This window comes from Amphiprion ocellaris, chromosome 15 (genome assembly GCF_022539595.1).
Source record: "Amphiprion ocellaris isolate individual 3 ecotype Okinawa chromosome 15, ASM2253959v1, whole genome shotgun sequence".
Lineage (NCBI taxonomy): Eukaryota > Metazoa > Chordata > Actinopteri > Pomacentridae > Amphiprion > Amphiprion ocellaris.
This window is the reverse complement of record NC_072780.1, coordinates 29,344,075-29,366,608: the sequence shown is the minus strand read 5'-3', so window position 1 is coordinate 29,366,608 and position 22,534 is coordinate 29,344,075. Positions and strand designations below refer to the sequence as shown.

The following is a 22,534-nucleotide window of genomic DNA, read 5'->3' as shown; positions in this document are numbered from 1 at the left end:
GTGTGGTGTCAGGATTACTACACAGATACAGAAATGAATGTAAATTTAATATCATTTCTAGATCTTGACAATTTGCAAAAATACTACATCGTTCAGTTCCAGATACCTGTGACTAAATGTTGTGTTCCTGTGTAGACACGCTGTGATCTGTAAGTTGTAATGTATAAATGATAAACTGAGGTATGATGTTGACGACATTGAATTTAGTTTTCTTGAGAAATTTCAGGTTGTTCATGATGTTTTGTAAAAAGATAGTTCATTAAATGTGAACTTTTCCAGAAGGCACTTTTTCTGCACAAAAACAAAGGAAATATTTGGAGTTGTGGTTATTTAAATGACAAAAATGAGAAACAAAATGACAAAAAGGTGAGACAAATGACAGGTCAGACAATAAAACAAGAAACAAAAAAACAAGACAAAATATTACAAAAAACGAGGCACAAAATGACAAAAACGAGAAACAAAATGACAAAAACATGAGACAAATGGCAAAAGCCAGACAAAAAGCAACAAAAACAAGACAAAATATTACAAAAACGAGGCACAGAACGACAAAAATGAGGCAAAAAATGACAAAAACATGGGACAAATGGCAAAAGTCAGACAAAAAACAAGACAAAATATTACAAAAAACAAGGCACAAAATGACAAAAATGAGGCACAAAACAACAAAAACATGAGACAAATGACAAGTTAGACAGAAAACGACAAAAACAACACAAAATATTGCAAAAATGAGGCACAAAATGACAAAAACATGAGACAAATGACAAGTCCGACAAAAAAATGAGACAAAAAAACCCCAACAAAAACAAGACAAAATATTACAAAAATGAGGCACAAAATGACAAAAGAACAATGAGCAATCTAATATTTTACTTTATGATCAAAACAACTTGTCATGGTCTAGAAATTATTTTAAATGAAGCTTTACAGATGTACAATTTGCAGTTAATGTCGTCTCAGTTGTGTCTTATTTTTCTGTGATTTTACTGGTCACCTGAGATCAAACTGGGCTGAATGTGTGAACTAAGATGAGTTCGACACCCCAGATTTAAAGGAACAGGTTAACATTGAGGGTAAATATATTAAACTGTTGGTTGCATCAGTGAAGTTTCTTGATTTGTTTCATAAAAAACATTTGTCACTCAAGAAAACCTTGCAGCTTAAGAAAAATATGCTCATTTTTAAGTGTTTGCTGTTGATCAATTCAATTCAATTTGCTTTATTGGTGAGAATATACAGTTATCAATATCACCAAAGCATTGATGGTTTAGGTTTACATGTTGGGAATATTTATGTTGTTTTTGAAACTTGCTTAATAGGAATTAATAGTAAAAATAAAGCAATATTTAGTGTTTTTGAGGACAAAAAGGATTAAAAATGTTCTCGGCTAACAAACAGAAGAAACTACATCAACTGAGGCTGATTATTTAGAATGCAGAAAAAGAAAAATCTCTGGAAAAACTGGCATTTGCACCTTAAATTGATGCAGAAAAACCATTTGATGCATAAAAATCCACCAGAATGCAGGTGAATCAGTGTTTGATGCTCAGTATTTCCTGGATGAGAACACTCAGACCCATCCTCTCCAATGTTCAGACTAAATCTACATCCCTGGTTCTGGTTCTGGTTCTGTTTGGGCCTCGGCTCAGCTTTCAGGGCTGCTTCACACCTGGCATTTCATTTGGGTTTCCACACATTTGGCTCCTCCACATCTGGCTCACAGAAAGTGTAAAGGTGCAAACACAGAGGTTCATTCATGGTTTACGGAGCTCGGCAGCGACAGTAAAACAGCCCAAGTCGGTTTCTTGAGCAGGCGAAGCTGCTCCTGTGGGACTCGTGTGGGTTTCAACATGTTAGTTCCCAGAAGAGAGAACTGGAACTGACTGGAAACACTCGGAGAGCGAGCGGCCACCCAGAGCTCAACCACCAACGGCGGCTGCACTATTTCATGACATCGGTTCATGAGGGAAGCGGCTGGATGTCAAAACGACAGCAGCAGCTCAGCACACAGAAGCCTCATATCGGCCTTTTATTTCACCACAGCTGGCAGCAGCTGCTAGAAAACGTTTCAGCAGACCGGGACGAAGACAAACCAGCGCACAGATGAAAAATATTCCTCACACTGACACGTTAAAAAGAAAATAACAGCGCTGAATCTGGATTTGACCAGAAAATAAACACGAGTTCTCGGATAGAAAACCAGGGTTTTTCCTGCAGAGAGGAACTTTAGTCGACGCCCCGAAGAAGTTTCAGGCAGATTTAGAGGAGGCAAAGTGATGGGAAGTGAGAATAGAAGGGTTTTTTACTACGTTTGGTAACTAGGGTGTCATTTATTTGAGCATAATAGGTGTTTTTGTTCGTCAAATGGTCAAAAATGACAAGAAAGTGCAGATTTTTGAGACTCCTTTACCACCTTTACTGTATAAGGACGATTATGTTTAAATATAAATGTAGTTTAGAGAATGAGATTTTGTGAAAAAAGAATTGTTTTGTAGATTTCTCAGCCTTCAGATGAAGTTTTTTTTTGTTTCTGACTGCAGTAGTATCATTTTAAAGCATATATGTTGCGCAGATTTCATTTGAAAGTCGAGGGAGGGAGAAAATTTGGATCATCAAACACTGAAATCTGTGGATTTTAGTGATTTTTTTTTGTCCCAATGTATGCTGGAAATGTGTGTTTATGTAAAGGAAAAACTACATTTAGCACTAGGTGATAATTCAAAATATGTTGAAATATAATGCAGTAAGACTATAAAGGATTTCTGTGTTACTTTTGAATATTAAACTCCTTAGCCATTTAATATTATCCCTGAATTTGCCAGCTCACATACAGGCCTGGTTTAGTCTTCTTACATTAGTTTTGTTAATTAGGGTGTCATTTATTTGAGCATAATAGGCATTTTTGTTCATCAAATGGTCAGAAATGACAAGAAAATGCAGACTTCTGAGACTCATTTACTCATTTACTCTACAAGGACGATTGTGTTTAAATATAAATGTCGTTTAGTAAATGAGATTTGGTGGGAAATTGGCTGTTTTGTAGATTTCTCAGCTTTCACATGAAGATTTGTTTGGTTTCTATATTCTTCAAATAGTGACATTAGATGTTTGGGCACAGATTTTGGAGTATGAGAGCACTGAACACTTAAATTTCTGGATCTTAGTGGATTTTTATGCACCATTTTATGGTGGAAATGTCTATCTATGTAAAGGAAAAACTGTACTCTGGCACTCAGTGACATTTCAACATAGAATGAAATATAGTGCAGTAAGATTTACAGGATTTCTGCATTAGTTTCTCATATTAAACTCTTGTAAATCAGCTTTCGTCATTTATTATTGCTCCTGAATGTGTCGACTCACAAAAAAACCTGATCTACTCTTCTCTCTTGAGTAAAAAGCTGTTTTTTCATTAGTTTTGTTCATTTATTTGAGTATAATAGGTATTTTTGACTATCAAATGGTCAGAAATTCCAAGAACATGCAGATTTCTGAGACTCCTTTACCACCTTCACTCTAGAAGGACAATAGTGTTTCAATATAAATGTGGTTTAGAGAAGAGTGATTGAATAAGACCTCAATAAAAAGTAGCTTTTTAATTAATTGTGTTAATTGGGGTTAGCATAAGAGGCATTTTTGTTTATCAAATGTACAGAAATAACAGGAACTTGCAGGTTTCTCCTTTACTCTAAGATTGTGCTTACTGCCACTTCCAAAAACTTTGCTTTTCTTTTTTCTGAGCCAGAAAAAACCCTGCAGACTGTGTGTTTTTCAGGTTACTATGCTGCCAGCGCAAATGAACATTATTTACTGCATGAAACATGAGCTTTGACCCCAAGAATCTAAGTTAGAGCTGGAGAGGGAACTGAGGAGTTCTAATTTTTGCTCTGCGCTGTTTGCTGGATGCAGCAGTTCGGGAGGAGGCGTGTGGATTCTGGTTTTGGCTGATTTGTGACATTACAAACTCCCTGCAAGCCTGGATCCAGCTTATAAAAAACAGATGAGCACAAGCATGTAGGGACTGTCTGAGAAGATGGGAGTTTTTCAGAAAAACTGGTTCGATCTTTGCTCCCAGAACAACAGCAGCTGCTCCAGTGAGCCGAGTGCAGGGGCGCTGCTAGAAAAGCTGCTACCACATCAAACATCAATAATCCATGTGGGGTTGCGGGGCTCCTGTCCTGTCCCGCCCCGAGACCCGTGAATGATTTAGGGGCTTCCCTTCCCGACGGCACCCCTGAACATGTGTAGCTGCAAGAATGCAAAGCAAAGTGCAAACGTGCGCTAAAAATCCTCCTGCACTGTCAGCAAGTCTCAGCGAATCAGAAACGGGAGATCACTCGGAGAAAAGAAGGATGGAGGGTGGATTAAGAGTTATTCTGTGCTGTCACTCTGCCAGTTAAACATGCAGAGATATTTATTCTGTAAAAGCGACTGTCGGGAATCAGAGAGTGGAAGGATCTGCACCGTAAGTCCGCCATACAGGATGCAGTGCTGCTGTAAATCAATAGACACCGAGAGACAAACCTCCTGTCAGAGCAGCTAATCTGAAATGAGAAACGACTAAAAATATCGACTCGAGGAAAAGTACAGAAACGGTTTGACCTAAACTTGAACCAACAAAATGAATTGAAATTAAATTATCAACACCAGCCTCTGAATGAGGAAAATAAAGTCTTCAGGCACTTAAGGAGAAAAACTAGATGAAAAACTTTTTAAGAATCTGAAATATTTCAAAAGCATCAAGGTCAACACTTTAAACCATCAAAAGGACAGAGTAAAGAAAGGATTTCACATATCTTTAGTCTATGCTTTGCCTTAAGTGTGAGGAAAATACGTCATTTTTGTAATTATCAAGAGCTCCAGAACATTCCTCAACTGATTGAGTATTTGAGTTTAAATAATTCCAAAGAATCCACCGTATCTGAGAAGGTTAATTTGTTGTAGACAGTTTCATACAAACAATATTTAAAGTAGGTAACAGGACAAAACATATGATGACTTATATAATGCTGAAATGGCAAATGTCTTGGAGGTCATTTACTTATGCTGGTGGAGGAAGTAGTAACATCCTAAACTCAAGTAAAAGTACTAAAACAACACTGTAGAAAACCTGGTGATTAAAATGTTACTTATGTACAAGGTATTTAAAGTATTAAAAGTAAGTGTACCCAATGCAAAAAACTAAAGAAAGAAAAAGGTTACAGTTATGGGGTGGTTATTGTCAAAAGAAAGTGTTGACTGCATCCTGGCATCCAATGTTTTGTCGGTCCTCCATCCGCCCCGACCTCCTCTCTAAGCAGACATTAGCCATATTTCCATAACAGATTTTTTTCAGCATTTTGAAGTATCACATTAGAAAAAGTTTGAAAAAATTAACATGAATAGCAAAAATTTGAAAAAAAAAAGTTTTTGTGCTGGCTTGATGTGGTTTTTGACACTTTTTGTGAGTAAGTTCTGATTTAGCAAAGTTTTAATTCACTGCAGATCAGCTGTTTTCACCTCTTTTGTTGTCTTCTTCTCCAGACAGAACAAAGCATGTCCAACACCGGCTAACACAAAAGAATCGTTACAACTTTCTCCGCTGAAAATAGTTCTCTCAATTTTGCTTTTGTAGATGCCAAAGTTTAGTTTGTTTCTTCTTCTTTGAAGTTTTCAGTGATTAGCAAATGCTAACTTCCAGCTTCTTCTACTGCTTACTTTGGCAATGTATAACAAAACCTGCCCTGCCACCTTCTGATGACACTACATGGCTTAGTTTATTTGCTCTAAAGAAGCAAGAAACAAGCCAAATTCGCATTTTTTATGTATTTTTTTTTTTACGTTTTTGAACAGTTTTAAAATTTTCTTCAAATTTGCTCGGCGAGACAACGTCTACGTCAGTTACAGTCAGATGAACATAAACATGTAGCTTTAGAACGTAAACTATGGGTCATAATAAGGTGCTTGTGCAAACAACTTATCGTCTTAATTTTTAATTTTTATACAGTTTAATTTCTGGTCAACCAACATATGTGAGGCAAGACTGTCCTAAAAGAATGTCAGTATCAGTCACTACAGCAGGTATCCCGCAACTATATAACGTATCTTTATGCTGCAAGTGTCAAAACAAAGACAGACGTAAAGACGGACATTTTACCGTTCAAAAGTTTGGGGTCACTCAATTTCATGTTTTCCATGAAAAAACTCACACTTTCATTCATGTGCTAACATAACTGTAAAAGGGTTTTCTAATCATCAGTTAGCCTTTCAACACCATTAGCTAACACAATGTAGCATTAGAACACAGGAGTGATGGTTGCTGGAAATGTTCCTCTGTACCTCTATGGAGATATTCCATTAAAAATTAGCCGTTTCCAGCTAGAATAGTCATTTACCACATTAGCAATGTCTCGACTGTATTTCTGATTCATTTGATATTATCTTCATTGAAAAAAATATTTATCTTTACAAAATAAGGACATTTCCAAGTGACCCCAAACTTTTGAAAGCTGTCACGCTCATGTAAGGAGGAGGTTGGAGTGGATGGATGGACCAACAAAACATCGCCCTTTAATGCAAGAAAAGTGTATTTTTTTTTTCCCCCCAAATGCCAAGTTTCCTTAAAAACATGCTCACAATCCTTTACATTACGTGTTTTTTACCATCACTTCAATCACTATGTTTAAAACATGACAGTCTGGGTTGTTTTTGTCTTTTTTTGTTCACATTCATAAACTACAAATGTTGCATGTTTTGTCCTCAGAGGCCACTTTTTGTTCATTCAGTTTACTTCATTTCCGCTTCTAATACATCAGTTCTGTCCTCTTTTCATATGTTTAGGAGTAAATAAGTAACAGCCACAACGCAGGAGATGACTTTGGTCTAAATTCGTACTTTATTTCTAACACTTACAGGTTTGTTTTGTCCCCGTTTCCCTGGCCCCCAAAACAACAGGCACACAGATAGCGATGAGTTAAGGGACAGTAGAGAACAGTTTCAAACCCAAACGTTTCCAACAGAATCAGGTTATAGAATCAACTCAGACAGAGAGAGCCTCGAGGTCAAAAAACAGCATATTGTAAGCATACTTCAAAACAGAAACCAAAGAAACGGATACTAAAGCTCACAGAGTGGTGTTTGTTTCCTCTTTTATCTTCACCACCGCCACCACCATCATCACCATCATCATCATCATTAGGCTATATTAAAGAACACTTTTGGAGTTTACATCATAAAATCGTGGGAGTTGTACAATGCGGAGAAAAAGAAAAATCAAAGTGAGAAGATACAGTGGAGCTCTTTGGTTTTCACTATTGAGGTTTTTTTTCTTTAGCAGTAAAATCTATCTTTGCTGTCCTCTTAACCTTTGGATTTAAGCTGCATTGTAGAAAAAATAGAAAGGAAAATGTTTCTTTTTTAAAAAAATTTCTCCTAAATAAATCGACAATAATACGGGGCAAACAATACTGACTGAAGTTATTCTCTCATTTATTTTACTCTGTCTGGTAGTAGGCTAGTACTTTTTGTGTTCTCAAGGCCAAAACAAACAAAAGTATTTCATATTTTCACGGTGACTTGAGCAGAGTAGTAAAATTAACATTCACAGCCACAGAAGAACTACAGTAGAAAACTGCCAAGGCCTGAAGTGCTCTTATTATCTGACAGTGTTTTCATATTAACGTCAGGCGCTGGATATCCTTTATTTTATCAGTTACAGTCCCTAACAAGAATCCTGAATGCTTATATACACATGGAATGACTGTGAGTGTGTGTGTTGTGTCGGTAGCGTAGCGTCTCGCTGCGGTAGTTTTTAACTTTGGTATCATTCTCAGTCTGCCGCAGCCGAGTGTCGCCACACAGGCACACATACAGACAGAGCTGCACTGCTGTTGGAGCAAAATAAACAACACAAATGTTAAAAATATAAAGTTCAGTTTGACATCCACGCAGCTTCCAAGCTCCACAGTGGACCGAGAAACACACTCGAAACAGAAAGTGTATTTCAAGTAAAAACACAGAAAGCCGGAGCGTTTTTCTCCTCCGACAGCAGTGATGAATATTCACACACCTCCATCTCCACCAAACACAGCCGCTTCCTCCCAACACGCCGCTGTGTTAAAGCCATAAGAACAACTGGTTCATGGAAATCTTTGTTTTTTTTTCTCTTTTCCTTCATCAAACTAACTTGCTAGGGCCAGTTTCACATCCCTCGCTCCTGAGTTCAGACATCTTTTTATTTTTTTTTCAGTCTTATTATTTTTTCGTCATTAAAGCTTGAATGTCTATTTGGTATTTTTCATCAGAGTATCAGAGGTATGAGTTACAGCCCTCGTCCTGAAGAGGGAATCAGAAAGCTTTTGTTAAAGAGAGCAGAGGAGGAGACGTGAGCGGAGGAAAGTCAGCCCAAATGTTGGATATGGAACCAAAAGAAATGTGACAAAATGCTGACCAGTTGAACCGGTTTGGAGTGTGTGAAACTGGGCTGAACAGGTGACATTTCATACATCAGTTCCCTTTACAAACGCTGACAGCACAACAGACTTGTTTTATGAGGCTAAACTTGGACTACAGACAAAACTAAATCAGGCTGCACCACTAATAGTGAAGATTTCAAGATTTCAGACACAAACTGACTCAGTTTTAACTCGGCTCTATTTGATCAAAAACAAGCATTTTTTTTAGAGTTTCGATAAACTTTTTTTTAACTCCAGAACAGTGACCTGGACCATTTTTGTCGACCAAACAGGACCTTCATTATACTTGTTTGGTTGTGAAAAAACATCTTCTAATCAGAAATTTCACTGCAAGCATCACATGTTTAAACATAAGGGCCAAATATACCAGTCTCAGGGGACATTAAATTCAGCCTCTAATCATAAAACTGCTCATATGTTTGGTTATAACACGCTTCAGTTATATCTGGATAAATGAGGATATCATTTGTCTGTAGCATCCAGCTTCTGTTATGCTAACTTTACTTAGCTACTCTTAGAATAGTGTTTTGTAAAGAGGTTGCTATAGTGTCCTAAGATTATGAAATGCGATTTCAAATATTCTAGTTTACAGTTTTTTTAAAACAGCATTGTGCTTGTCAGGTCATCTATGTCGACGATATAGTTTATTAGCTCTTTAATTCATCGGTCAAACTGTATATTAGCGTTGTAGGTGCCATTAGTGACATGTGAACTTTGGCATGTTTGGTATAAATATTTAATAATAGCTAATATCTACATAAAAGCTGATTCATGTGGTGCAACCATACTTAATTTTGTGATGTGTAAATCTCCACTTCGCAAGTTTAAGATAATAATATGATAAAGCTTCACATCCTGGAAATGCAAATGACGTTATGATCATTTTTAAAATCAGGGCAACAGGGGATGTAAATGTCATTAGCTGTGTTTCCATAACATATTTCTAAAAAACATTAACAGAATTGCCTTTTTTTTTCAAACAAATCACTTAAGATGGTTTTGACTTTTTAAAAAAGGAGTTAATGGTCAAAATCTGAGTTGGAAATGGATTTTTCAAATAATTTCTAACTCATTTGATTTACAGAAGTTTTGTTCCCCCTGGCTTCTTCTATTCTGTTTATTACAGCCATGTAGCCCACAGCGCCACCTTGTGATGACACTATGCAGACTAGTTTATTTGCGCCAATGCATTTAATGGAAACAAGACATCTTTTTATGTTTCAACATTATGTGCAACATTTCAAAGGTTTAACTTTTCTCTAAGCTACGCAAATCGCTTGACAATTGTATGGAAACACAGCCACTGACTGAAGATTTTCGATACTGAAATCCACAATATTGATATTTTAGCAGCAGCTATAGAAACATTTTTAAGAATGATGCCAACAGTGAAATTCACCTTGACTTTGGCACATAAATTACACTTTAAATACGAGTTAAGTGAAGTGGAGAGAATCTGTACCCATAATTATACTGTATGTTGTTCTGATGTTACTGGACCTGGATTATTTACGATATTATCATTATTATCAATATTTCATTCATCAGTAATGCTGCATTCTACCGCAGTGACACACACTCCAACTTCTTTGTGATGTTTGAAATACAGGACAGCAAACTTCGATAAAACCAGTTTTCTCTTCACAAAGCTAATAGTAAAAAGTTCCTCCGCTACAGTTTCCCTGGTACTTTCTCTCTCTGTCTCAGGAAACAACAGTCTTTAGGTTTGGTTTTGCTTTGAAACATTCGTTTGGCATCTTCTCATCTTGTCTTGATCTCAAGAACACCCCTCTTTCTGCAGATACAAGCCTCACAACAACCCCTGAAAAAACTATTACAAAGATCCAGAAAGACTTAAATAGAATCCAATAAATACATAAATAAAGGATCAATAAATAAACAAGGTGAGAGACAAAGAAGTTCATAAAATACAAACAGACTATTTTTCCCCCATCCCCGGAAAAGCACACACCTCCCTCATACAATAAATACAAATATTTTTTTTCCAACAAAGAGCCCGTGAGAGATAAAGAGTTTTAAAGCTTTTGGTTCTTAAATCAAGTCATCGTCTTCGGTCATCATCAAAGGATAATAGTCCCAGCCTTTTTATACATGAGCAACAAGTAAGAGCAGTTGAACATATATCATTTCCTCCTACAAAACCTAGAAGAACTAATGGATACATTCCCTCTAAAAGTGGACGTTAACAGCCTTTAATCAGACGTCTGTACTCCCCACTTCCCTCCCCCATATCATCTGTATCATTGGTTGCCTTCAGTATCTGTGTCCATTTACATTAAAGCTTCTCTCTGTTTTCAGCCTTGCTCCAGTTTTCTCATGTTTTTCTATCACAGCGATCAATTCCAACAAGAAATATCAGCTTGTAGAGCTGCATGTTCTTAGAAGATTAGCTTAAATCCAAATAAATGTTATTGGTGACCATTTATCAAAGAATACCGCTGGTTTTTAGGGCAAACAAAGCTCAGTTTTTTTGTCATTTGTCAAGAATCCAGAGCCTTTCTTTCCTGGTACAATCAAGAAAAGTCTTGAAGACTTTTAGAATTGACTCAAGACCTTTCGAATATTCTGTACGCATTTGCTAAAATGTGCAAAAGCATACTTACAGAATTTTCCCTCATGGTTGATTTAGAATTTGGCTTTAAGTCATATGTACAGTTACAGACGGGTGACATATTAAAGGAAAAGATGGAATAGCGCTTTGTTATTGGTTTACTGCACAGTACAGCTAAGCAATTAACATCCAATAATGCTCTTGTATGGATAAAAGTGTCCCAGTTGAGTTTGATTTTGTATCAACGTGGCGTGACTGTTGAAGACGGTTAATTGTTGGGGTACAGATGGCAGGAGCTTCAGTCACTGAAGACTGCCCAACTGGATTCAATAGAAAAAAGTGGCTCCAGGACATCAGTTGGTAATTGAAGTCGATGGTGCACGTTTGATGATCAAGATGCTTGTGCATTCATGGGATATGTAAGGAGAAAACAGAAAGGGAACTCTGCAAGTAGAGTCCATCAACAATAACAAAGAGTGATAACACACAAGGTGGATGCGAATAGTTGGGAGCACGTCGGAGAGTGTGGTGTTGCAAAAACCACAAAGTTGTGGAAAGAAGTTTTAAAGTCAGTCCTTATTTCCAGCCAGTGGGTGAGTGCAGGTGTTTCACACACCAAAAGAGGTAAAGGCCTGAATGTTTGACCCCTACAGTGAGGAGATCCGGTGGTTTTTGTTATTCTGTAGCGGCCATTTTGTCCCTTAGAGGGAAGAATCACTGCAAATCAATACAAAGTTGTTCTGAGTGATCACCTTTACCCTGTGATGGAACCTTTCTGTCCTGGTGGGAGTGGCCTAGTCCAGGATGACAATGCTGCTATCAGAGGGCGCGAGAGGCCACTGAGACATGTGATGACAATTATATGAATCATTGAATTTTGTCCACGGGAGATTTTGGACTGAAGTTTTGGACAGCGCTTTGCACCACCATCATCAAAACGAAGAATGGCGTTCTATTGCTCCAGTAAAGTTCCAAACTCCGAGAACCAACGTAAAGAACCAACAAAACTGTTCTACACTCCACAATATAATGCCTATTACATATACAATTTGCACCAATCGTTTTGAGTTACAACAACTTCTAATCAAATTATGTTCACCTAAACAATTTCAGTGAGCTATTGGAACTGGCATTTCTTCTACAATCAAAGGGTTTTAAGTCGATTACAAAAAAAATTAAGCTGGTCAAAGTCGTATTAAAACAATTATGAAAACAAGATTTTACGTTCGCAAATTAAAAGAAATGAACTTGCTCCAATGTTAATTTGGTAGGGGAGGAAGTCAAGAACAATGTAGTCATCAAACCAATTTAATTATCTTAATACAGAGTGACTGCAATGTGCAGGTTAAATTATACAAAATATTAAGTTGATGCAAAATGACCTTAATCAATAAATTAGACTTTTTTCTTTATCTTACAACCATGCATTAATGAAGTGAATTTGAATTACTTTATAGAGAGCTGCAGCACTTTTCCTATAATTTGTCATCCTTCTGTTTGTGATCATAATCAAACGAAATTTGCGCATCTTATTACTAAATAAGAAATGTCATTTTTGGAGCTTTTTTGTAAAAATCTGGTAACTTCAAGAAGCAGAAAACGAAAAGAAAGTCGATCGTTGTGATTAGAAAATTATGAAAACAGGTTGAGGCTGAAAAATGTCCAGAGTTTTGCTTTAAACCGTCTATAATAAGCACTGACTGATATTATCTTGCCCGACAAGTGTGTTGTGTGTTTTTATGGTTTGGTTCTGTATGCAAGAGAATTATCTTTACACACATGCGCACACACACACAAATACACTCACTCACACTCACACACACGTGCACACACTCATACAGCTTGTGCATTGGTTTGGTTGTTCTATTTGGTATGGTTGTACATCTAAAAAGTTTTGCTTTTGGTTTTCAGTTTTGGCTTTTTCACAACATTCTGGATCAACTAAAAAAAACCAACTTATTTTATCTTGGAAGCTACATTATCACAGTTATTTCCCACCATTTAAATAAAATAAATAAATAAACAAAAACCTGGAGCACAACCGAAGAGACAAGAAGATATGAAAATAGGTAACACGTCACCGAACCAATCACTCCCCCCACCCCGCCGCCCAGCCCGGACCCTCCCTCCCCTCCATCCCACCGCATAATAATAAGTAGAAAGCAATGAGACAAATCCATACATCAGGAACAGACACACTATGGAAAGCAAAAACAAAAATATATATATTCTCAAAGTCAGTTTTGTTGAGGTTATTCCATATTTTTATCCATCCAGGAAAAAAGAAAGTGAGAACAAAGCCGAGGTTGCCGGCGGAGGGAGGGAGGGAGGGACGGAGGGAGGGATTTCTGTCTGTTGATACGAGAACAGCAATCACAGTTAAAGACGAACAGACAGACAGGGCCTTACTCACCCCTTTTCTCCCCCCTGACCTCCCCCTCTTTGTTTGTATTTGGTTTAGTTACAGTTCAGTCACTCATACATAACTAGTAGCAGTAGTAGTAGCTTTTGGTTTTGGGTTACTTTTTGGTTTTTTGGTCCGCTGCTTTGAGCGCACTTCCTCCTGCTCCTCTTCCTTCTTCTTCTTGTCCTCCTCCTCTTCTTCGTTTCCCCCTGCAGCTTTGGCTCCTCCGCTCCTGACCGCCTCCTCTTCTTCTTCTTCTTCTTTTTCTCCTCCTCCTCCTCGTTTCTTTTGGCCCTTTGATCTGATCTTTGGAGACAAAGGAGAGGGGCAGATGGGGAGGGAGGGTTGGAGGGCAGGGGTTTGGGGGCAGTAAGGGGAACGTCGGTGCTTCACCTCTTTCTTTTGTTCTTTTTTTTTGGTTTTGGTCTTTCTTGTGTGTGTGTGTGTGTGTGTGTGTTTTCTTTCTCTTTGACACTGCTGAGGTTTTTTTTTTGTCTGGACACTCGTCTCCCGGGCGAATCCAGAGACAACGCTGCCAGAGGCGATGCTTTGGTATCCAAGAGTGACTGTCTGGTGGTAGATGAGCAGTCTGGAAGATGACACGATGATATGAGGGCGATAATAAATCAAAAGAAGGCAAATAATGATGGGAAAAAAATAATCCCATGATGGTTTATCCACATCTACCTGTGGTATCCTCTTTGTAGGCAGTATGAAAACTGTTCAGTGTGTTTACTTTGGTTAAAAGTAATGATGATGACACTGATGATGATGATGATGATGATGATGATGACAATAATAAAAGAGAAAATTAGGATGTAAATTCTATCAAACTGACAACTAAATTCCCCCAAATTTGTATTAATTTCAGTCTATTTGCGTGGCAGAAGGGTGGGCTTTGCTACACAACAGGATGCTTTTTAAAGCTATTTTTGTAGCATGAACTGATTTTAACTGACTCTACAGTAATTATAGTAGTAAACCCCACCCGTCTGCTGCTCCAGGGTCAATAAAACAAACGCTGTCTGTTGCAATGTCAGGTTGAGTCACTGTAAAGCTGCAGAGAGAGAGGTAGGTAGATATCCTGCATGTGGGATCAGCTGTAAATCATTAAAGTGTAGTACCACAAAGAGCGATGAATACAAAATAATAGAAAAATAGATAAAAAAGAAAGTCTGAGTGACATGGAAAATGTTTTGGTGTGATGTAGAATGAAGTACTAAACTGATCCTGGACAGATCAGAATGTCTTTTTGAACTAAAGCTTTTCTCTCCGTTTGTTGTTTTTTTGTCTTTTTTTGGTTTTCAGTTTTTGGTATTTGGAGATTTTGGTTTTACATCTTCGTAAGTGTGTGTTTCTCTTTCAGCATATTTTCTTTTTATCTTTTTAAAATAGGGCTGCGACCACGTGACCTTCTGGGCTTGTTAAACAAGTCTTTTCTTTGCCTCCCATTCCTCACACACAGTTTCAGTTCTCATCCCTGCCCTCATTGAGTTTTTTTTCCTTTTCTCTCCAGCTGTTTAAAAAAAAAGCTCGGTGTTCGTGTCCAAGCGAAAAACACTCCTCAGTGCCACCTCTCCAGCTGTAGATCATTATTTGGTTTCAAATTTACCCCCTTCCTTCTGCAGTTCTCTCTATCCTCTCCATCATGCCTCCCTCTTCGCTTCCTCCCCTCATCCGTCCGAGTATATTTTTGGCTTCAGAAGACTTCAGCGGGGAGATGCTCAGAGAGGAGGTGAAATCACAGATGGATCAGACAGAGAGATGGCTTTGGTTGAAAGGCGAGGTTGTTAATTTAGATTTTTAAAGCTCCTTTTAATGCTCTGCTCACTCCTCTTCCTCCTCCTCGTCCTCCGATTAACGGGATGCTTTGGCTGTCAGTGGGGGATCACTCGGCCATGGCCCCTCCCAGGGGCGGCGGCGAGGCTTCGCTGAAGGAACAGAAGGAGGCGGGACTTGAACAAGGAGACGCGGACTCCTCTGGGCACGAGGTCGGGCTCATGAGGCTGCTGGTGCCGGCGGGCGGAGATTGGGAAAAGGAGGGTCTTGGGCCGCAGCCGCTGCTGACCATTCCCATGGCGGGCGTGGAGACGGTCGCCATGGAGCCGGTCACCATGGGGAGGAGGGTGGGGCGGTTTAAGAAGAGAGACTGGCGGAGGGAGGCGGGACCCCCAGGACTGCCCAGAAGCATGTGACCTGCTCCCCCATCCAGGCCGGAGATCGGCAGCTGACCACTGCTGGCTGCCAAGGCTGGGAGGGTGGAGGTGAAGGATGGAGGAGAAAGATGGAGGATGGAAAAGCGATGGAAAACGGAGGAAGAAGTGAAGAAGGAAAGAGTGAAGGGAAAAGCGGGACAAACGTAGTGGTAAAGAAAATACAGAAGGTAGAAATTAAAGAAGGATAGAAAGACAGAGATGGAGAAATGTTGAAATAAAAGCAGAATGAATGACAGAAAAAGGCAAAAAGTGAAGAAAGTCAGATCAGAAATATCACAAGGGAAGAGCCGAACAAATGTAGACGTAGTAGCAATGAAGAAGATGCAAAAGGCAAAAAAAGACGAAGTATAGAAAGAGAGGGATGGAGAAATTTTGAAATGAAAGCAGAATGAATGATAGAAAAAAGAAGTCAGATCAGAAACATCAGCAACAAGGAAACATTTCAACCCTGGATGTTGGAGGTGAAGATGATGAGGAGAGAAAACTACATACCAACTGAGAAACAGCTTTTATATATTTTCTAATTTTAAATGATTGAAGGATCAGTTCATCCAAATCACTACAAATTATAATCATTTTCAGCAATTGTGAGACAGCCAATCCGTAAAATAACGGTTAAAAATATAGACCATTTTGAAAAGTCTTAATATACATAACTTTATCTTTTAAATAACGCCCAACATTTTTATAATATTTTTCATCTGGTAATGACAAATAGCTGTAAAACAGTTCTTTTCTGATTTAAATACAGACAAAAAGTGCAATTTTCTGGTGAAATGTAGAGATTTTGGATGTTTTTGTCCACAGTCAACATGCAAATGAATGCTTTTTTTTAATCTGGAATTTAACTAGATACTATCTGCAATTTAAGAAAACAGGGCCAATCTGTAAAAATGCAGTTCAATATTCACTGTATCACTGATTTCAACTGTGTTGAAGCATTACCACATTATAAGCGAGTCTATCGGCATGAATTTATAAACACACAACAGTTAAAAACTTGCATTAGACACACTGCATAAAGCTTGTAATTGCGATTTGCTGGTTTCAAATTGTGACTATGATTTGAAATCAATTTATTTTTCAGCCCTAATGGAGGCAAAGCGATTTCTCACAACCTGCAGATAGATAATGTTAACAGCAAGAGAGAAAATAATTTAAATTTTTTGTAATTTGTGTGAACTGACCCTATAGAAATAAAACTTTTTACAATCAGAGGGGATCAATACTCAACACTGCAATTCAAAGAGACATATGACAGCAAAGAATGAAGATGGATTAAACATGCAAGAAGAGGGATGTGTGTGAAAGTGTGAAACTAAATATTTCCATCTCAGCCCTGAACTGTCTGCACAAAAAACACATTTACAACCAACAGCAGGCTGCATACTCTTAATAGAAAAACAATTAGTGCCCTAAAGAGGTTTATTTTTGATATTATTCAATATCTTACCCTGCAATGAGGCAACACTCCAACAATAAAAGGTGTTTCAGCAGAATTAGTGCACTAAACTTGGCCGAATGAGCCGTCTATCAGTCCAAACTCTGCTCTAACAGACAGAGACGCCTGCCAACTTCTGCACTCCAGTCTAACAGTAAACACTTTTATCCATTACAGCACCGTGAGTGTGAACATTCATAGCATGTGTGGCCCCAGAGGGAACCAGACCTGAAATCCTTTTCACTTCAACACTTCATTTCAGCCCCTCTTTAAACGAGCCTCCCCTTTCTTCCCTCCTTCAGCCGGCGACTATCAGAGCCGACGGTGCCAGAGCTGCAGTTTCATAACAGACTGTATCCTTCTCATCAGCACATGGCCTGGAGGACGCCGGCTCTGAATGATGCCGAACAGAGGCGCAGGAAGAAAGGGGGAGGTCTGAATCGGCGCTATAGGGAGATGCAGCACGTGACGGATTCAAAGCTGAGCTTATTTGTGATGCTTAATTGATTTGGCAGCAGATCGTCTCTTTCAGAAAGGGGAATTTTGAGTGAAAACTAGTTATTTAGCCAACAGGTCTTGATATATTGAGGAGCAGGGGATTGTGCCTGTTCAACTGTTTACTGTAAGCTGACTTGGCCTCCTAAGCTTTGCCATAAGGGGCTCTTGTCACTCTGTGATAATGGTGGGCTATTGTATGAGAATCAAATTGAATCTTTCACCATACTGAGCGATTCAAAAAGTTTGTGCTGAGGAGGAGGAGTGTGTGCAGGGCTTGCTGTTGGCGACTGCCATCTGAGGCTTTGCAAGGAAATTCATTTTGGACAGAATGGATGAAGGGTGAAATGGGGAAGTGGTCTTTAGAAACGGAGGCTCATGAGGCCTCGTCGGGCCAGAGGGAAGCGTCTGCATGCAGCAACACACACATGCAATCATGCACACACACCTTGCATGGTTGCCAGGGGATTGCTGCCAATGAGGGCCTGGTTCATCCCTGTGCTTACTCCCATCATTGTGTTCCTGAAATGTGGATGGACCACAAATTCACACCGACACACACACAAACATTCGCGCATGTAGAGAAACATGTAGTAGGTCAAATGACAACATATCAATCAGCAATTCAGATCTAGAGGCTTCTGTTTTTTTAGTTTGTTGCTGTTTGTTTTTTAATTTGTTTTAAGACCAGGCTTAAAACCTTCCTTTCTGACAAATCTTACAGTTAGGGCTGACTCGGGTGACACTGAGGGTGTCAGTTGGAGTCTGCATGTACAACTGACTTCCTCTTCGATTGCCCTTAGTTATGCTGCTATAGGCCTATGCTGCTGCTGGACTTCTCTCAATGCACTGAGCCCGTCTCTAATTACCGTTGTATTTACTATATATATACTGTTATTGCATTCACTCTGTTTCCCCCTGTGTCCTTTCTCCGAGTGTCCCTGGTCCCAGAGCTGGACGCTTCAGATCTGTGGTTGTTCTCCCACCAACTGGCCTAATCTCCATCATGTCCACAGTGGGATGCTGCTGCTGACTTTCCTCCAGCCCACTGCTTCCAGCTGTGCATTTCCACCAGTGTGCTCTGCATCACCCTCACTATACTTGATTTGCTCATCTACATACTGTTTGAACTTTACTACCAGCTATATATGTAGTATATTTAATGCCACAGCCTTACACAATAACAGAAAACCATGAATCAGTTTCAGTGTAGGTTTGTACTTTGTATGTATCAGCTAGCTTATCGTGTATCCAACTGTGCGTTATATGCATCTTTACATTTAAATACCAAACAAATAAGAAATGCCAAATAAAAGTTCCCAGAACCCAAAGTGATGACTTGAAATTGTTTGTTTTGTCACGTTAAGCTTTAATAAAACAAACAAAAAAAAACCTCGATATATCGGACTCCAAAATTTAAGTTTGTGGTTAATTTAAGTTGACTGACTCACTGATTTAATGGTACACTCATCCAACTTGGCCAAAAAATAGTAATTTTAAAGCATAAGTAAAGGTACAAGCCTAAATGGATGTTTTCTGAAGCTGAAGAGTACAATTAGTCAGTGTCACCATAGATGACTGATGACTGCACAACAAAGCTGCAGCTCAGGGTAAACTGACGGATTATTTGGAAGTTTTCACTTATATTACAAAAACAGTTCAAGTGGACAGAAACATTTTAGATCAGTTAGTTTAAAGGTTTTCCAGAGGCGGCTAGCAGCGCCTGAAGGTCCTGAATGTCCATAAAGTAGCCTTGACTTCAACAACCAAATGCAACACCACTAGTAAAATATTAATATAGTATTTATATTCTGATTAGCAGTTTTACTATTTTCATTAACCTATTACCGATAAAATTTGTGCTAGAGCTGACTGTCTCTGGCTATAGCGACTCTGTAATCTCCACAATGTCCCGCCCACAGCACTATCTGATTGGCCGGTACATGCAACGAATACCAGCCAATCAACACCTGAAAGCTATTGTTTACACAGAGAGACAGATGAGCACATTTGTAGAACAGAGCAGCTGTGGTGAATTAGCGGAGTTGTGTTTTCTAAGATGAGGTTGCGGGAGATAGGCTAAGGGTATCAATGATAGGTTTGCTGTGCCTTTTAGCATGTAGCTAATGCTATCTGGCGTACTTAGACTACCTTTAACACTGCTCGAACTGACAGAAGCATCTCTCTGGCAGTGACACAACCTGCAAAAAAACTGTACAAGCAGCACAGCCATTCTCACAAATCGGAAGAATGGCTAAGGCTATGCTAATAGGTAGCGGCTAAGGTAGGAGGAAGCTGCAAATTAACCTGAAACAGTGTCTGGAAAACAATAACACATATTGCTTTAAGATACAGGTTTTAGTGGGGAATTAAAGTAAATACAGTAAACGGAGAGGAACTGTAGGAGACAATCTCGATCAATTGATCTCACAGTAAACAGAGGAGAGCATCGTATCATCACGTTATCCTATTGCTATCGTACATATTCAGTTATAGTAATGCTTATTAATAAAGTATACCCTCCTGCAGCATAATACATCACCTTTAATGTGTTTCAAGTCAAAATATCTGTTACTGGTCTTTCTTCAGTACCAACAGTTGGTATTGGCCCTGAAAAAAACCCTGAGTAATCGATCCCCACCCTTACTGACACTCACCCAGTGCTGAGGCCAGGCGTCCCGAGGCTGGGAGGAGCTGGGCTGGCTGTGCTATGAGGAGGCGGAGTCACAGAAGAAGAAATGGCAGCCGAGCTGACTGGAGTCATGGGGCAGGACGCTGAGGGCGACGAACTGGCGCCTGAGAGGAAGACAAGAAGGATGAAGATGATGCCATGTAGCAGGTTTGTTGTCACTATTCAGAAGAATTACAGCTAGATGAACACTTCGTCGACACTCTTCTCCATCAGCAGTCAGGATCCTGTGCAGTCGGAGTGGCTTCCTTAACTCCATTCAACTTCAGACAGGAGGGAAGTTTGTGACTGGAAAGTATTAGCCTCGGCTCAACGGGCCAATAAATTTCCAGCTGTGTTTGTTACCTGTCAGGCCATCTGTCATATCTGTGAAGCCTGGGACGGCTCACGCTGTAACCGAGGTCTATAAATCATGAGGACGAGTCATGACTCATGGAGGTAAACAACTCAAGATGGGACCAGGGCTTCCGTGGTGTTGTCAACAAAACATCATTGTTTTCTATTTCAGTCTTTCTCTCACAGAAATCATTTTTTAAAAGTGATGATTCTTTAGTGTTTCATCAAATCAGCGACAATACAGAAATATCAACTCCTTCCAAATAATGCCGGCACCAGTTTAATCTTCCTGTGGCCGACCTTTGGGTTCCAAAGCACCATCGAGCTCTAACCTTTAATAATTTATTGACGAGACTCTACACCGGCACAAACAGTAATTACAGCTCACCTGTTGTGCTGAGGCTGGTGGTGACCTGGGACAGACCCTGACTCGATATCTGCAGAGAGAGAGAGAGACAGGAATCAGGAAACACTTCTATCCGACGCTGAAACAAATATCATGTCTGAAATCACAAGTCGGGGTGTTAAAGTAGTAAAAGGTTAGTGTGTTGGCGGCGGACTGTACCATGTGCGGGCTGTAGCAGGGGGCTTTGTGCGTCACAACAGGCGAGGTCTGGCTGGGCAGGGGAGGGGTGGTACTGCTGGAGGGGTTGATGCGTTTCTCTTTCTGCCGGCGGTTGCAGAACCAAACACGAATCACCTCCTTCTCCATGTTGAGCTGCTCCGCCATCAGCAGGATCTCCTCCGAGGTAGGCTTCTGGTTCTGGGGAGGAAAACACTGGGGCAATGAGGGAATAGAAAGATGTGGAAATACAGGAACTGCAGTAGTATTCTGTCAGAAAAATTTAGATGAGAGTGGCTTGATAAAAGTAAAGGGATCCACAATAGGACCCTGGCTTGGAGGTACAGAGGCAGATGCTGGGAATAAAGCTGTGGGGATGAAAACAAATAAGCATGTATGCAGCAAATGCTTTCATGGTGACCTGTTATTGTCACCTCCAGCTCTAGATTTTAATTCTGGGACTACACTAGAGGAGCTTTGCATGATTCACAGCAACCCTTTATGCAACCCCTCAGGATAGTACTGTCTGAAACAAACCGCCTCAACTTCTTGGCAATGTAGAGGTCTAAAAAACCAACTGTAAATCTAGTACATAACATCATTTCTTATTCATTTTTATGTTAGTGTTAAATCCATCCTTACACATTCAAACCAAATCCAATCTGGAATATGAGAGTGGACACCACAAACATCTGCAGTAACAGTAATGGTTAACAGGTGTACTTGTGGAAAATGTGCAAAAATGTAAACTCGAGTGGAAAAAGTCTGCTGTCAGGAAAAAATGTAAATAATGTCGCTCGTAAAATGTTACTAATCTGCCGCCGAATGACTAAAGTATCTACCTGTATTGCCTGAAATCATTTTGCATTGAGCTGTAATTTGCTCTAAATTTTCTGCAGGCTACTTCATCATATTTGTGCTTTAATGACGGTCTCCCCGACATGTACACTTTACCATACTGTAGATATCAAAGCCAGCCTACTACCGTGCTGAAGTTGCGCTCTAGGACCACGCGCACGTTGGTCTCGATGCTGGTGCGTTTCTTCCTGCGTCGGCCTGGTAGACCCTCGATGCCCAACATGGGGGAGGAGATGGAGGAGGGGCTGGGCAGCATGCTGTCGATAGCCATGGTTTCTGTCGGAGAGGTGGACAGACAGCGAGGAAGAGGGACAAGCAAAGAGAAAGATATATGAAGGGAGGCACAGGAAGACACAGAGAAGGTAGAAAAGCTAGAAGAAGACCATCTGCAGTGACCTCACTGGCTAAACTGAATGTAAATCTGTTGTTAAAAGAGCATTTTGTCCATTTGTTCCATTTTTGCTGGAAGCAACGGTAACTTGTTACAGAGAGAAGATCAGGA

At 39.6% G+C, this 22,534-nt stretch overlaps 1 protein-coding gene across 5 annotated transcripts in view; it reads right to left on the bottom strand.

Moving 5' to 3' along the window:
* Positions 1-6,857: 6,857 nt before the first annotated feature.
* LOC111563194 (POU domain, class 2, transcription factor 2) overlaps positions 6,858-22,534 on the bottom strand; it is an 85,821-nt gene continuing 70,144 nt past the window's right edge. For 4 of the 5 annotated variants that reach the window (XM_035944391.2, XM_035944392.2, XM_035944393.2 and 1 more), the window contains 6 exons: positions 22,157-22,308; positions 21,178-21,375; positions 21,001-21,049; positions 20,245-20,383; positions 18,036-18,109; positions 6,858-15,685 (listed from right to left, as the gene is read on the bottom strand). In XM_035944391.2, the coding sequence (XP_035800284.2) occupies positions 15,324-15,685; positions 18,036-18,109; positions 20,245-20,383; positions 21,001-21,049; positions 21,178-21,375; positions 22,157-22,308 (974 nt within the window). In that variant the 3' untranslated portion in view covers positions 6,858-15,323. The remainder of the gene's footprint in view (positions 15,686-18,035; positions 18,110-20,244; positions 20,384-21,000; positions 21,050-21,177; positions 21,376-22,156; positions 22,309-22,534) is intronic. The other variant, XM_023262149.3, reaches the window with a different exon arrangement.